The 16,100-nt window shown below is 41.0% G+C and overlaps 2 protein-coding genes across 3 annotated transcripts in view; one reads left to right on the top strand and one right to left on the bottom strand.

Moving 5' to 3' along the window:
* Positions 1–1,487: 1,487 nt before the first annotated feature.
* Gtf2h5 (general transcription factor IIH subunit 5) lies at positions 1,488–11,625 on the bottom strand. The gene is given in 3 exon segments (XM_004649059.2): positions 1,488–1,886; positions 10,811–10,883; positions 11,468–11,625. Coding segments are annotated over 2 exon segments (216 nt in total). The 5' UTR covers positions 10,846–10,883; positions 11,468–11,625; the 3' UTR covers positions 1,488–1,705.
* A 200-nt stretch (positions 11,626–11,825) lies between these two features.
* Serac1 (serine active site containing 1) overlaps positions 11,826–16,100 on the top strand; it is a 74,841-nt gene continuing 70,566 nt past the window's right edge. For both annotated transcript variants that reach the window (XM_004628508.2, XM_004628507.2), the window contains exon 1: positions 11,826–11,938. The gene's annotated coding sequence lies outside the window, so the exon portion shown is untranslated. The remainder of the gene's footprint in view (positions 11,939–16,100) is intronic.

Below are 16,100 nucleotides of genomic sequence, written 5' to 3'. Positions count from 1 at the left end.
TATTTCCGAGATATCTGGTGTGTGATTTCCAGTTTCCTCAGTGCTAGTGTCTTCTGCATTTGTACTGGGTGGACTTGGGGCCTGAGACTGCATTTTGTTTCTTCTCTTTGTCATTTTGTATACCACTGTCTTCTAGGTGGGTGTTATTTGGATCTGCTGCTGTGCTCCACTTCTTTCTGCTGCAGGCATTAGAGATGAACCCTTTGTGTCACTCTGGCAAGATGTTCTGCTCCTGAATCAGCTGGGTGGGTCTTGCCTCTAGCCTCTTTGCAGGGAGTTCTGCTGAAGGGTTCCGTGCTGGGCCTGCACTCTGGGTCGAATGAGGATCCATGGGCCCGGGGTCGTCTCACTCACTCTCTGGGCCTGCGCTCTGAGACTATTCCGGATCCCGCAGGCCCTCGGTCGTCTCACTCACTCGATGGGCCTGCGCTCTGGGTCCGTTAAGGATCCTGTGGCCCTCTGTCGTCTCACTCACTCGCTGGGCCTGTGCTCCGAGTCTGTTCAGGATCTGGAGGGCCCTTGTCTCACTCCTGTAACACTGTTTCTTTTCTTTGCCTCTAACAGCAATCCTCCTGGCTCAGCCTCCTGAGTGCTGGGATTACAGGCATCTACCACACCCAGCTGTATTTTCTCCTATTAATGTAGATTCTGACTGCATTTCCTGTATATTTTAACTAATATATACATAATATATATATTTATTCAGAGCTTATATTAGAGAAATTTATGAAATACAGCATCCAAGTTTCACAACCCTACTCTCAAGATAACCACTATGATTCTAGGCATTTTTTTTTCTGCAACTGGCTACATATACATGTCTGCCACCATCTCATTTTGCCAATTTCTTAATAAATAAAAGAGTATTTGCCTTTATAGGACAAATGAAACTAATGAAATTTGAAAAAGGAAAAACTTAAGATGCAAAGCAGCACTTGCCATCCTTATTGTTCCTAACTCTCCACACTTCAAAAAATTCTTCTAAGGGAAATAAAAATGGTAGTTTATGTTCACATCTTCATCAATAAAAGCTGGCCAGGGCACACATATTATTTGTGAGACATAAATATTGCCTGCCTAATAGCCTGACATATTTAAGCAATCAGTAAAATTTCTACTTGAATTAAAATGATATTCGTATCTCAAAACCCCACAATCATTAATAGTGACAAGCAAAATAAGTAAGTTATTCTGATAATTTAAAGGCATTTATTATGCTCTTTTTTTATTTCTGGCCTTTTGGGACATGGTCTCACTATGTAGCTTACGCTGGCCTTGGATTCACTATGTAGCCTAAGCTGGGTTCAAACTCATAGCAATCCTCCTGTCTCTGCCACTCAAGTGGCATGTGCCACTATAATGTATTAAAAGGTAATAAAGGGCTGGAGATGCACCTTTGGGGTTCAGTGCTTGCCTAGAATGCACAGGCCCTTCTTATAATTCCCAGTAACACACACATACACACAAAAGGTTAAGAGAAACATTTCTATTTTCATAAAATAAAAGCCAAATTACCAAATTACAGCTGAATCCAAACTTTTGTTTTTAAACAACAAAATCAGTTCAGGTCTCTGTCTGAACACATCTCAGTCTTTCCCACAACATGCTCTTATGAATCCTTGAAATAGTCAAATTAAGATACTGAATAGAGATAGTTTTTCATGTTTGTTTGTTATAAGTCCTAAGCATCCAATATCTAATATTTTCACTTCTGAGTAAGAGAAAAAGCATTTTGATCCATCAATTCACCCACTCACTCCTGAAGGACATTAACCAACTCTGCTATTACAAAGACGTGAGTGTCATCAATATCTTGAATGATGAATTTTTTTCCTAGGGCATTAGATTCATCCAAGTACAGCAGAAACTGTTTCATGGCAGGATCACTGTAGAGTTAAACACAAAATTACAAGACATCTTGGGGTTAAACCATACCACAAAGACTTAGGTAGTTATGTTTGAGAATGCACAATTCTTAAGATAGTTTTTAAAGTTCTGAACTATTACTCAATTCATCATTTCCTTTCTGCTTCAAGTGGTAATGATCTACACATGATTTCACTTTAGGACTAGGAATGCAAATTTCAGAGAAAGAGGCCAATGGTACAATTTCTCTCCCTCTCCCTCTCCCTCCCTCTCCCCTCCCCTGCCCTCCCTTTCCTTTCCTTTCTCTTCTCCTTTCCTCTCCTTTCCTTTCCTTTCTTTTTTTTTTTTTTTTAAGTGTATTTGGTATAGGTCTTAGTATGCAGCTCGGACTTGTATTGATCCTGTCTCAGCCTTCCCAGTGCTGGGATTACAAGTGTGCGCCACCACACCCAGACTCAGTGGCCGGCTCAGTGTGCCCAGAGGGTGGGGCCACTGTAGCATGCTCTGCACTTGCCTAAGCAGGTGCTCAGTCCACTAAACTATTTTGCCAGCCCAATGGTATGATTTCTAAAGAACAATGTGTCACTACCAAGTTAAAAAGAAGGGTCAAAGCTGTGTAGTAATAGGGCTAAGAGGGCCAGGGATATAGCTTAGAATAAGCACTTACCTGCCAAGTACAAGCCTAAGCTCAGTTCCTGGTCAAAAAAAAGGTCTAGAATCACAGCACCTTTAACTGATTTAAAAATAAATTTCCTAATAAATTTTCTCATCTATCTATGACCATTACATTTAAGAAACCAACAGCTGCTCATTATTTCGTCTATAACAAATCAACTTACAAAACCAGTAAAATAATGCTCTGATAAGGCAGGGTATATAGAAAGAGTTAGATCAAGATTCAGCTCCAGAGGGCTGGCCAGATAGCTCAGTGGATTAAAGCACCTGCTCAGGCAGGCTCAGGGACTGGGGTTTGATCCCTGGTGTGCCATGCCGGCCCCATCCCTGGAGCACACTGAGATAGTGATTGAGACTGGATGTGGTGGCACATGCCTATAATCGCAACACTTGGGAAGCTGAAAACAGGAGGATCACCTTGAGTCCGATCTGTGTAGTGAGACCCTGTACTAAATTCACTAAAAAAAAGATTCAGCTCCAGCTTCATCACTCATTTATGTGACCTTGAATATGTATATAACTTTCCTTTGATACTAGTGAACGATGATTATATATAAATATAGTCATGAAAATTAAAGGAGCTAAATGTCACTGACAGTGTTTGGCTTGCATGATGTATTATTTTCCTTTTAAAATTCAGAGCCCATTAGTCTTTATTTATATTTATTTTTACTTTTTTGGCAGAACCGGGGATTGAACTCAGGCCCTTGCACTTGCCAGGGAAGCGCTTATTCCACTGAGCCATCTCCCCAGCCCCAGAGCCCATTAGTCTTAAGTATCCTTTGGAATCTTTTAACATGCTCACTGCTGTCTAGCTGTTGGATAGTTGGATACACCAGAGTACATACATGACTGTCCCATTGGCTTTTTATTAATTTTATTAGTAAAAAGATACATAAAGTGATTAAATTTGTATCACCAATGGTTCAAGTTGGCAGGAATGTGTTAAAAGAAATTCTAATAAAACCCTTTCAGAATATTAAATTAAAAGAAGAGCTCCAATTCCACTCTCATACTCGTGAGTTGTATTTTGTAATGAATAGTCATAAAAGAAAGAATACAATTTTTGGTGGGCATTATAGACTTATAAGAATGTGACCTATTATTTGCTTGTTTTGAACAAATGCTATTCAGAAAGATAGGGGATCAATTGTGTCATATGCTGCTACTGGGAAGATAAGTACCAAAATGACCACCAGATTCACAAAGTTACTGAGCTTGATCTGAATAATTTGGGTGAGCTGTGAGAGAGAAAGCTTGCCTAAAGCGAGTCTCACAATTGGACAGCAGTTAGAGAAAGTGAATAGAAAAAGGCCTTTTGAGATATTTCACTACAGGCAGAAAATCGTGGAGATAACAAAGAAATGTGGGGATCAGAAAAGCTGGGAGGATCACCAGGTTGTAGGTCTGGTACAGCTGAAAAAATAGAGCGTACTAGAGGGAACTGAGTTGGAAAGAGGAGGCAGCACTCAGAGTCAGTTCTTGAAAATGAGATTTGAGATTCGAGGAGATTCTTGTTTTGCAAAGGACAGGTCTAGGTATGAGTATGTAAGTAGCTGGGCATAGTGTAGGACAAACTCATTGGCACACAGGGACCGGACAGGATGGGGTGAAAGACTGTCCACACAGACACCAAAATCACTAAGGATGTTAGAGGAGCTACTAAACTGTAATAGGTAGGCTTCAAAGAAAAATGTTCAGCAAAGGTTTGTAGATGATTATAAAGAGGAGAGCTTGCTAGTAGTATAGTGTGACACCTGAGATTCATAATTGGGGATTTCTGTGGGTGAGTGAGAATTTCTCAAAGTGTGAATTAAGAGCAAGACATGTGAGTAGGGAAAAAAGGGAGAATGTTCAGAGAAGAGGCTGAAGGTATAGTGGTCCTGCTGCTGTTATATGTGTTTGGGAGGCATGTGGGAAGGATTTTGTCAGGAGGGGTAGGAGATAAAATGTTAAAAGCAGATGAATAGAGACATAAGTTAATGAGAGTCCAAAGGATGAGGGAGGGCTTTAGAGTCTGTGGCTTTTGGGAGGAGTTGACAAATAGGAAAGGTAAGCAAAAAGTGCATAAGGACAATGAGAGTCTCAAAGCAGAAAGAGCTGGTGATGGATGGAATCTTTTATAAAGACAGATTTAAACAGAGACACAAAATATTAAATCTCACATTTTCAGCAATTCTCTAATTTTGACAATTATAAACAATAAAAAATAAATGTCTGTAAATAAACTATACATTAAGAAATCTCAATGAGCTAAATAATTACTTACAAACAGCTTTAAAAGGAATTCTAGAAGGAAACCTGGGTTTATGAAGCCAATTTAATAGGGCACTTTCAGATTCTATTACAGAAAGGATAACAAGGGGAGCAGTTAGGAGGAAACCAGTTTCATTACACTCAGGTTCTCTGAAACCTTTTCCTTGACTATATGGAAGTGGGGTTAGGGTAAGGACTATAACAGCAATTTTTAAGAGTAGGGAGGACAAGGGACATAAAACCCCTCAGTTTAGTGCTCTATAACTGAACCGCTTTGTCCAATCCCTGCAAACAGGAGACAAGGGAGGAATTAAGCAGTGCCACTGGTGCCACTTTACCCTCTAGGTCCTTGACTATCTCAGACCCAGAAGATCCTCAATATAGTTATGAAAATCACACTTTCTTGGACAAACACACTTTACACAATACTATGAATAGTTGTCCTGTAAAATAAAACTTCAGTTCATAGTAGTAAAGACAAATAGGACATTATAAAATTGATGTTTAAATGTGATACATATATTGTTTGAGGGCAAGTGCATCACAGATGATACCAATTTACTCTGAATAACAAGCTGTTGGGCTGGGGAGATAGCTCAAGGGCATAAACAACTGCCTAGCAAGCCCAAGGTCCTGAGTTCAATTCTCAGTACAGGAAAAAACAACAACAACAACAAAAGCCCCATAAAGAAACAAGCTGCTAGCAAGCGGTATTAAAGGCAGCAATGGTTAAATGTTTTTGAAGTGGAACATCTACAAAAATTTTCTAAATGGAGTAAGTTCATACTATTTCTAAATGGAGTAAAACTATTATTTTACAAAGTAAAACCTAAATCACCACTTTTGTGGTGAATCATTTCATCACTGATTTCAAATATTTTGTAATGTGTACATTATTCTTCTATTTTAGTTATCTCTTACAACACATTCATTTCAAATTACTTAATACTTTTCTTTTAACTGCCTTTAAATCAACTACTTAACTTCATATAGTTTCTGGTACCCGCAAATGAACACAGGACCTTGAGCTTGCCAGGCAGGTACTGTGCCGCTGAGCTGTATCTCTGGCCCTTAACTTCATATAGTGCTTAGCCTGGTCTACTGGGGCTGAGTGCAGGAACTTGATTTTAAAAATGGCCTCCTGGGGGGCTAGGGAAATGGCTCAGTGCAGTAAGTGCTTGGCTGGCAAGCGCAAAGGCCTGAATTCAATCCCAGTTTCACCAAAAAAAAAAAAAAAAAAAAAGCCTCCTGTAAATTTTATTTAATATTCTTATCCATTCTTAATTCTCACTGTGGGAGATAGAAAAACTCTAGTGAAACATTAATAACCTAGTATTCAATTCAATTAAAATTCAGTCAGTACTTATAAAGTGGGATGTGCATCTGTATATGTGTTTATCTGATCTGGCACTATTTGGAATGCATGGGAAACATCAATAAACAGCCCTCCTAAGAAGCAAAGGTGGACAAGACTTAAAAATACCATCAAAGAGAACAGTAACTGGGTGTTGTGGTACCCACCTATAATCCCAGCACTCTGGAAGGCTGAGCCAGGAGGATTACAACTGCAAGCCCAGCCTGAACTATTTAGAGATTTAGGGAGATTTTTGTCTCAAAAAAATTTTAAATAGGGCTGGGGACAGAGCTCAGTGTTAAGGCCCTGAGTTCAATCCTCAGTATAGTGGGAGGGGAGAGTTAAAGGGAGGGAAAGGGAAGGGGAAACAATAGTTAAGAGTGGTTTTGTCTGAGTTCTTATTTACTTTTTATATATAAAATAGTTCTAGAAGGATCAGGCTAGACAAATATATATTTTCCATATTCTTTGCTACTGTGCTGTAAATAGCTTTCAATTTGTACCTCTGTAGCAAATCTTCTCTCAAGTGCTTGCCAAACCAACTCTGATAACTGCACACCAGAGGTCTGCGTTAACACTGGGAATTGGACTCAGACACATGTTGGGCATATGCTGCTTGCTTCAGTAACTGCAGTGGTTGGCTAGATTTGGGGAAATGCTGGCTGTGAACCTGGCAGTTGACGGTGAATCCCAAAGAGAAGTTTTTACTAGCTTTGTTTTTGACATAAAATTATAAATTTATAAAATTTTGATTCAGCTTTGTTTTTTTCAATATTAAAGATTAAAACAGGGCCTCATGTGAAAAGCACTGTTTCTACCACTGGTTCCCTAGTGTTTGGCGTCAGATTTGGTATTTGATAAATTTTGAGATGAAAGAAATCTTATTACATCCAAGGGCCTTGATTTTTCAGTTCACTAAAGGTACGCCTAAATGGCCACTATAAGAATATGACTTATTTGCTTTTTAAATATATGAGCTGCTGCACAGCGCAGTGGCCGGGGTTCAATCACTGGTGTGGTGTGGTGTGGCGTGGCGTGGCGTGGCGTGGCATGCTGGCCCCACCCCCAGGGTACACTGAGATGGCAATTGAGACTGGGTGTGGTGGCTTGAGCCTGAAATCTCAGAGCTTGGGAGGCTGAAAACAAGAGAATCACTGAGTCTGATCTATGTAGTGAGACCCTGCAGATCCTGTACTAAATATATAAAAACAAGTAAGTAAAAAATATATGTGCTGCTGAAGCAAGCATGTTTGCTTCTTTACTGTAGCTCTGTTAAGTAACCATCACAGGAGGCCATCCTTTTGGACTAAGCTCATATACAGACCAAGCTAAAACTAAAAACGAAATTACTCATGCTTAAACTCCAACTCACCGATGATGTAAAGTGTGCCTAAGGAGAGTCACATGGAGAGAAAACATTCTCTCAGGCTTTCACAGAGAGCACACTGGCCAAGCAATGGCCGTGACTCATCCACATGGCTGACACTGACAAAGGATCTTCAATCTGAGGTACAGGATCTCAGGATAAATCCTGAGGGGATTTGACTGACCTTATCAGATCCAAAAGCTACAATTCTTGTTGCATAAGTCTTGCTTTATCTTGGTCTTAACCATCCAGCAGAACAATATAAAAACAAAGTATAAGAAGTAAAGCCATGGTGTGATGTTGAGCTGTAGGGGACTCTTGTCAACAATTTCTGACACTACCAGTCAAGCGGAAGACCCAATACTATTATGGACTACTGAACTCCTTTAGAATATTTTGCTGAGTTAACACACCTATAATATTCAAATGACAGAACTAAACAAAAAAAGGATACAGATGAATGTCCATTTTGTATCTGTGTATTCAAAGTGGTTAGGATAGATATATAGTTACATTCTCTTAATGAATAGAGGGATTTGTTCTAATAGTGTTTGTAAATAGGATATCATGTCTGCATCTTGTACAGCAAATAATGACTACGAAGATAATATGCAATGTGTTAATTATTGAAACTGTCCTACCAATTTGATTTGAAACTATCTCATTGTTATTTATCTCTCAATAAAATTACGGAGAAAAAAATAAATAAAATGTAAAAAAAAAACCCAAAAACAAAAAACCTCCAACTCACTAAACTGAAACTAATTTACTCTGACCTATGGAGTAATCAGGATTAGGGAAGTTACAGCCAAATTGCCCAAATAGTTCCATTTCATTGGGCATGATAATGAAGTGGCTTGTTAATCTCTGCATATAAATAACCTCTTGTTAACCAGTTTTTGTTGTTGTTGTTGTTTGCAGAACTGGGGATTGAACTCACGCCCTTGTGCTTGCCAGTCAAGCGCTTATTCTACTAAGCCATCTCCCCTGCCCCTACCAGTTTTTTTTTTTTTTTTAATGGTTATGTCTCCTTGTTCTCTTTATAGATGAAAGTTCTTGATTTACTAAGACAAAAAAATTATATGAAGCTGCTATGATCCATAGTAAGAATCTTCTTTAATGAAATTATGAAGGAAAAAAACTTTGCTGTCATATCTGAAACTGCCAAAATATCACCACAGAGTATTATAATGGTTAGTTAAGATGGACAAGGCATGAAATTTGTGGTTAGGCACTATTTCTATTTTTGGGATCCATGAAGATTAAGGGAGCAAGTACTGTACTCTAAACTGGCAGCATGAGGTAGGGAGATAGCTCAGCGGTCTACTCAGCAGTGCCTGACTGGCATGCACAAAGGGTTCAATCCCTGGTACCACATACTGGGCCAGACCTGAAACTGGGTGGGTGTGGTGGCGCACACCTGTAATCCCAGCGCTAGGAAAGCTGAGACTGGAGGATCACTACTGCCAAGACACTGTATCCAATAAAAAAAATAAAATAAAACAAAGTGGCAGCCTTCCCACCACTCTACTAAAAAAGCATTACATAAGTATCAATGGCTTCTAGTCTGCCTTTGCCTCACTCTACATCTCATCAATACAACCAACTCAACCCTGCCTTAAAATTCCCTCCTAGCAGGGCCAGGGAGATAGCTCAGCAGCATGAGTGCCTGCCTGACAAGCACAAGGTTCTGAGTTCTATCCCTGCTACTGCAAAAGAAAAAAAAATTTCCTCTACCTTACAAGCTCTTTTCTTCTTCACTGCCTTTGTTGGGATTTCCTTTGCCCAAAGTCTAAATATGTACTATCTGCATGGTAGCCTACTAGTCATATGCCATTGCAGAGCCCTTGGAATATGGCAATGTGCTATAAAAGTAAACTATGCATTACATTTCTTTTGAAGACTGGCATATGTACACTGGTATCTTGAGCTATATAATTTCCTGTTTCATTTTACTTTGTAATGTGGCCAGCAGAAAATTTAAGACTACATATATGGCTTGACTTCTATTTCTATTGGATAATACTGCAATCTCTAAATGTTAGACATATCCTAGACCTTGGCCTTCCTCCTTCTCTACTTTGTCATCACAGAATACAGTACTGTCAGCCATGAAATAGATCATATTAAGGGCACAGAAACGCAGGCCAGTAATATTTTCAGACATTGAGTGTCCACAGGGCAGGATTTCTAGATGAGAAGTACTGTTGTGGCTAACAACCAAGTGAAGACTAACACTGATTCAACAGTTCAAGTTTCAAACTAGGTGAAAACTATGTCTTATTTATTTATTTTTGCGGAACCAGGGATTGAACTCAGGCCCTTGTGCTTGCCAGGCAAATGCTTATTCCACTGAGCCATCTCCCTGGCCCCTTATGTCTTATTTATTAAGCTGCTTTGAGGAACTCAACTGTCTATTATAGTTTCTAGTTCTAACAGAAAGGGGTTCAAGAAACCTCTAACTGGTTGGTCTCTGTCTCTCTTGGTAGGTATTGTACTGGGGATTAAACCTAGGATCACTAAGAGGCATGCTCAGCCTCTCCAACCCCCACGTTATGTTTGGAGACAAGTTCTCACTAAGTTCCCCGGGCAACTTCAGACTTGCAATCATTCTCTAAGGACCAGTTTGTAATGATGATTTGTGCAAATTCCTATATTCTTGTAGATGCTAAAATTCCAGTCACTCTCTGATGGCTTGAAAACACAGCACTGTGTCTCTGATAGGGATTAATCTAACAAATATACTACCACTGAGCAAAAATCACTGGACACAGCTATGTGTGACAGCATATATGTGACCTAAGCTTTTTTTTTTTTTTTTTTTTTTTTTTTTTTTTTGCGGGGGGGGCAGAACCGGGGATTGAACTCTGGCCACTGTGCTTCCCAGGGAAGTGCTTATTCTACTGAGCCATCTCCCTGGCCCCAAGACCTAAGCTATTTGGAAGGCTAGGAGGAGGGAGGAGGATTTCTAGTTTGAGTCCAGCTTGGACAACTCACAAACCCTGTCTCAAAATAAAAAAGATTGGAGATATAGCCCATCGCTCAGACAGGCAGAGAAAAGTTGGAAGGAATGTCAGTCACATCAATTCAAGAGACAGTGAAGTTTGACAGCTTAAAGAAACAGCCCCAGAATCTGTCCCACCAGTCGAATAAAAAAACTGAAGCTAAAAAAGTTGAAAGACTTGACTTCATTCAGATGTTAGAACAAAATAGATGATTTGAGGAAACGTATATAAGTTAAATCAAGATTTAGTATATACTTTTAAAACTCAGAAAATATAAAAAGTACTAACCATTCTATAAGCACTCCTTTCAAAACGTTGACCATCTTTTCCCAGTCAGGAGGTGCAGATGTCTTCAAGAATACTAATAAGAGGATAAAAGCGACACAAAATTCCAAAGCATCAACTTTAATATACTTTTGGGATTGACCTCTGAAATGAGTCAAAATGGTGAATAAAAATCTATGGAGAACAAGAAAGCAGCACTTTTCATATTTCATCAAAACTAAAATGGTTTACTTGGAATATTAACCATGTATAAATACTACTTGCAAGTAAACCCAATGAACAGCAATGAATGAATTCCAATGAAATCATAACCTCAAGGCAAGTGCAAAAGCGTCCCGTTTTTCTAAAAGATTTCATTCTCAGCCAGAATGATAAAAGGCAAAAACCTGGAACGCAGAAATTACAGCGCTCCACTCATCTCATTTTACAGATTAGGAGACACAGTGAAGATATTTAGCTACAGTTTTTTTTTGTTGTTGTTGTTTGTTTGTTTTGCGGAACCGGGGATTCAACTCAGGCCCTTAAACTTGCCAGGAAAGCAGTTATTCTACTGAGCCATCTCCCCAGCCCCTTAGCTACAGTTCTTAAATACACTGCATTCCTTAAGAATACGCGCTGGAAGGACACGGTCCGATGTATCCCAAATTAACCCTTTTCTACCTTCACACCTGGGAGTGGAACAAGAAGCTCCCACAGGAACTTCTTACAGCCTCCCAGTCCCGCCCCGAGAGTTCGCGGGACACAGCCCTGTAACCCACGGCGGGAAAATGGTCTCCGGGCCTTCCCCTCTCTTGCTCCGCTTTATCCCGTACTCAGACGTCCCCCACGCACCCTACTTTCTCCCGTCTCTCAAGGCTCAGCACGCACCTCCACCCACGCACGCTGAGCGCCTTCGCGTCGCCGACACTGCGCCTGCGCCTCACGTCGTCACGTCGAGGACGCGCCTGCGGGCGGAGCACGTCGGCGAGGGGCGGGGAGAGGGCGGGGCTTAGCTGGGTCGGGGCGGGGTCACGTGCAGCCAGCGGCCGGCAGGAGGGGGTGCAGGCTGCCCGCCGCAGAGAGGTGTAGGCGTTCCTCCTGGTGGGGTCCCCTGGGAGCGGTTGGGGGCCGGCCGAATCGGCGCCCTGGCAGGTAGGCAGGAGGAGAGGGCTCCAGGGGAGTCTGTGGTGAGAGATTCGGTGCTCCTGAGAGCGGCGGGCGAGTGGCGTGGGCGGGCGAAGCGCTCCTGTGGGGGTGCGCGGTCCCCAGTGACCCGCTGACCGGCCGCGGGCGTGGGGACCTCTCCCCGGCCTCCGGAACCCGGCTTTTCTTTCCGGTTCGCTGCGCTTCTCCGGTAGCTACCCAGGCCCAGAGTAGAGCGCCTGCCGGGGGCGGAGGGCGCACCAACCCGGCAGGGTAGTCACGAAGAGATGAGGGGGCAGCGTCATCCGTCGCACCTGCGCCTTCTAGACCACAGCGTCTCGCCCTTTTTTGGCCCTGGAATTTGAGTAGATTGAGCGCTGAGGGTCCCCAAACCCAGAGGTCATTTTACAATGAGACTCCAGAAAATTCTAACGTTAATTCTTTTCCCCAAATTTTGCTCTGTAGTCTGATTGAGGACTTTTTTAAAAACCAGTTGAGGTCTTGCTTTCTGTTCCTTACCTTGAATTGTGCTTCCACAATTTTTGTTCGTGTGACCCCTGCCTCTTCTTTTTTGTGCTCTTTCTGCCACTCTGAGAATTGAACCCTGGGCCAGATTGGCCTCAATTTGTACTCCTGCTGCTTCAGCCTCCCAAACTGCTGGGATTACAGGTAATGGGCTGTCACACCTGGCTCTGTGAGCTCTTAGGAACCTACCTTGTCTCTTTTTTTTTTTTTTTCCTTGAATCTTTTCTTCCATTTGTCTTCCATATCCTTTCCCTCTCTTAAAAGTGTGCTTCAAGTTGATTTATTCCCAAGTATCTTTGCTTTTCTTTTCTCCCTTCCTATCTACAGTCTCTTCCTTGAGAATCTGTGTCATCTCAGGAGTTTCTTCACTCCTGAGAGCCAGGTACTGGGCTGATGCCTGCATATTAATGATCAGTGAGTAATCTTGGCTCCACCTCTCAAACTAATTTCATTTTCACCTCTCATCCTCACTTCAAAACCTGCTTTCCTTCTCGTGTTTCTCGAGATCATCCAGATATAAAACCTCCACCACCCATTTATTCAGTAAACATTTTGTGCCCTCGATGTGTACTAGACACTATTGTAGACACCTGGGATGCAGTGAGGAACTAACTGGTGGGGGGCCAAGAGACACTAAAACCAGTTAACAAGAAGGTGCAAGATGGTGATGTAACAGTGAAGAGGATTACTTGGTTAGAAAGTATCAGATGTGGCTGATTGGTGGCAAACGCTTGTAATGCTGGCCCTCTAGAGGGTGAAGCAGCAGGATTGCTGTGAGTTCCAGGCCAGCATGGGCTATAAAGTGAGTTGAAGGCCAGCCTGAACTGCATAGTAAAACCCTGTCTTTAAAAGATTTTTTAAAAAAGGAAAAAAAAAAAGAAAAAAGAAAAAAATGGCTTTCCATTTAGGAAGATTTTAAAGTATAAAACCTCCATGTACTAGCAGCAATTAACCAAAAAGTTTAATAAAAGATACTATTCATAATTACATTCAAAACTAAAAGTATCTAGAAATGGATCAGACTATAGCTGTGTAGTTCTATGGGGGAAGGTTGTGATGCTGTATTGAAGCATAAAAGACTCAGCAAATGAAGAGATATAAAGTATTTGTGGATGGAAAGACTCACTGTCAAAAAGATGACAGGGTTCCCCAATGCTATAAATTTAGTGTAATACCAATTAACATTGCTGTATGGTTTTTCCTGCAACTTGACATATTAAACCAAAAATTTATATGGAAGCTAGAGCACAGCTGAGTGCAGTGGTGCATGTTTATAATCCCAGCTACTCAAGATGCTAAGGCAGGATGCTTGTAAATGTTGAAGATGGTCTGGGCACCATAAAAGGACTCTGGTGAATTTTTATTTTATTTTATTTTTATTTTTATTTTTTGAGATAGGTTATCCCTGTGTAGTCCAGGCTGGTCTTGAATTCACAGTGCAAATCTGCCTCAGTAGTCCTGCCTCAGCCTCTTGAGTGCTTGGATTATAGGTGTGTGCCACCATGCTAGTGCCTGTTTTTTGTTGTTCTTGTTGTTTTTGTTTTTTTGGAAAGCAAAAGAACCAAGAATAGTTAAGTTAGATTTTTTTTTTTTTTTTTTTTTTTTTGTGACAGGGTTTTTCTGTGTAGTACAAGCTGGCCTTGAACTCACTGTACAGCTCAGATTAGCGTCAAACTCTGCAGCAGTCTTCCTGTCTCAGGTTCCCAATTGCTGGGATTATAGAGGTGCACTGCCATATCTGGCAGGTAAGTCAGTGATGAGGAAGAAAATTAAATATCCCTCCCAAGTATAAAGTTTAATATGAAAGTGTAGTAGACACTGTGGGGAGGCATGACACTTGCCTGTAAGCACAGCATTTGTGAGGCTGAGGCAGGAGGATTACAAATTTGAGGCCAGCATGGACTACATAGGGAAGCCTTGTCTCAAAAAAATTATGCTATTGATTCAGGAATAGAAAAATATATTCATGGAACAGAATAGTGTTTAGAAACATAGACATGTGCATATGGAATCTTCGAGCACCGCTAAGTATCCAAAGCAAGGGGAAAAAATAAGACTGTTCAGTAAATGATGCTGAGATGCATCAATTTGGGTTAAAGCAAAATTAGATTCCTGTTTCATATCATTTACAATTTCCAGATGAATCACAGACCTTAAGGTGAAAGACACATCTGTAAGATTTTTGGAAAAAAAAACAAGTAACTTTATTATTTCTAGTAAAGATTTGTCTTTTGCTTACTTGGTTGTAGTAAAATACTCATAAGATTTATCATTTCATCTCTTTACACATATCATTCAGTGACATGCAACCATCACTACTATCTGTAGAACTTTTTCATCTACCTGGGAAGGATTTCTGGTTTTGATATAGGGTCTTGTTACACAGTTCAGACTCATAGTGATCCTCCTGTTCAGCCTCTCTAGCACTGGGATTACCGGTTTGCACCACCACTCCAGGTTTTGTAGCCTAACATGGCACACTTGGGGTTCCAGAGCAAGGCATGTGGTACTGGGGATCAAACTCAGGACCTTGTGCTTGCCAGGCAGGTGCTTAGACCACCAAGCTATCTCCCCAGCTCTAGGAAGGATTTCTTAATTTACAGAAAATACCATTGAGGATGCTGTTGCACTACTCCAGGTGAGAGAAGGTGATGACCTATCTAGAGTGGTTACAGCTAAGATGGAGAAAATAAGGGCAATGCCGAAGTGTTTTGCTTGAGTTTCAAGGTAGCTCATTTGCTATTTATAATTACCATTTGGTTGATGGTGTGGAGAAGATAATTGGAAGAAGGGTTTGAGGGGAAAAAAAAAAGAGTTCTGTTTTAGACATTTGAGTTTAAAAGGCCTATTGGCTATCCAGGTAGAATTGATCTGTTGGAAAGGTAGAGGTTGAGTAGATGAGTAGAATTGTTGCTAGAGGTACTTGAGACCACTGAGATACAGATATTTACTACCCAGGTGATTAGGATTAGATTTTGCTGTATTATATAGGAAACATAAAATAGCGATGGTTAAACATGCATATATTTTCATTACTGAGGTAAGCAGTAACATGGTATAGCAGCAGCTCCAGTATCAGGGGCTTTGATTCTTCTCTCTTGCTGCTCTGCCATCCTTAGTATAATGATGATACATGATTAATATGGCAGCTTGAATTCTATCACTTGTTCATTCATAAGGGGGAACAGAGAAGATGAAAAAGGTACATATGCTTTAAAGGTACTTTTGAGAGTTGTGCGTGGTATTCACTTACATTCTACTAATCAGATATTAGTCAATGACCACACTTAACTAGAAGGAAAAAGGGTAATACAGTCTTTATCCAGTTTATCCTGTATGCCTAGGTATAATTTAGGTTTTATTAATAAGAGTGGAAGAGTGATCTGATTTTTGGGTGTGGTGGACACTTTTAATCCTATCTGCTCAGGAGGGTGAGGCTGGAGGATTGTCATTTCCATGATAGCTGGGAAATTCAACAAGACCCTCTTTCAAAATAAAAAAAGGGCTGGTGAGATGGCTCAGTGGTCTAAAGCACCTACTTAGAACAAGCTAGCAAAGCACAGGGACCGTGGTTCAATCCCCCAGCACCACATGCCAGCCAGCCCCACCCCCTGGTGGGCTGAGCTGGCCACACACACACACACAC

Source organism: Octodon degus, unplaced genomic scaffold (assembly GCF_000260255.1).
Source record: "Octodon degus isolate 3935 unplaced genomic scaffold, OctDeg1.0 scaffold00024, whole genome shotgun sequence".
Classification (NCBI taxonomy): domain Eukaryota; kingdom Metazoa; phylum Chordata; class Mammalia; order Rodentia; family Octodontidae; genus Octodon; species Octodon degus.
Note: the sequence above shows the minus strand (reverse complement) of the source record. Positions and strands in the feature narration are given on the sequence as shown.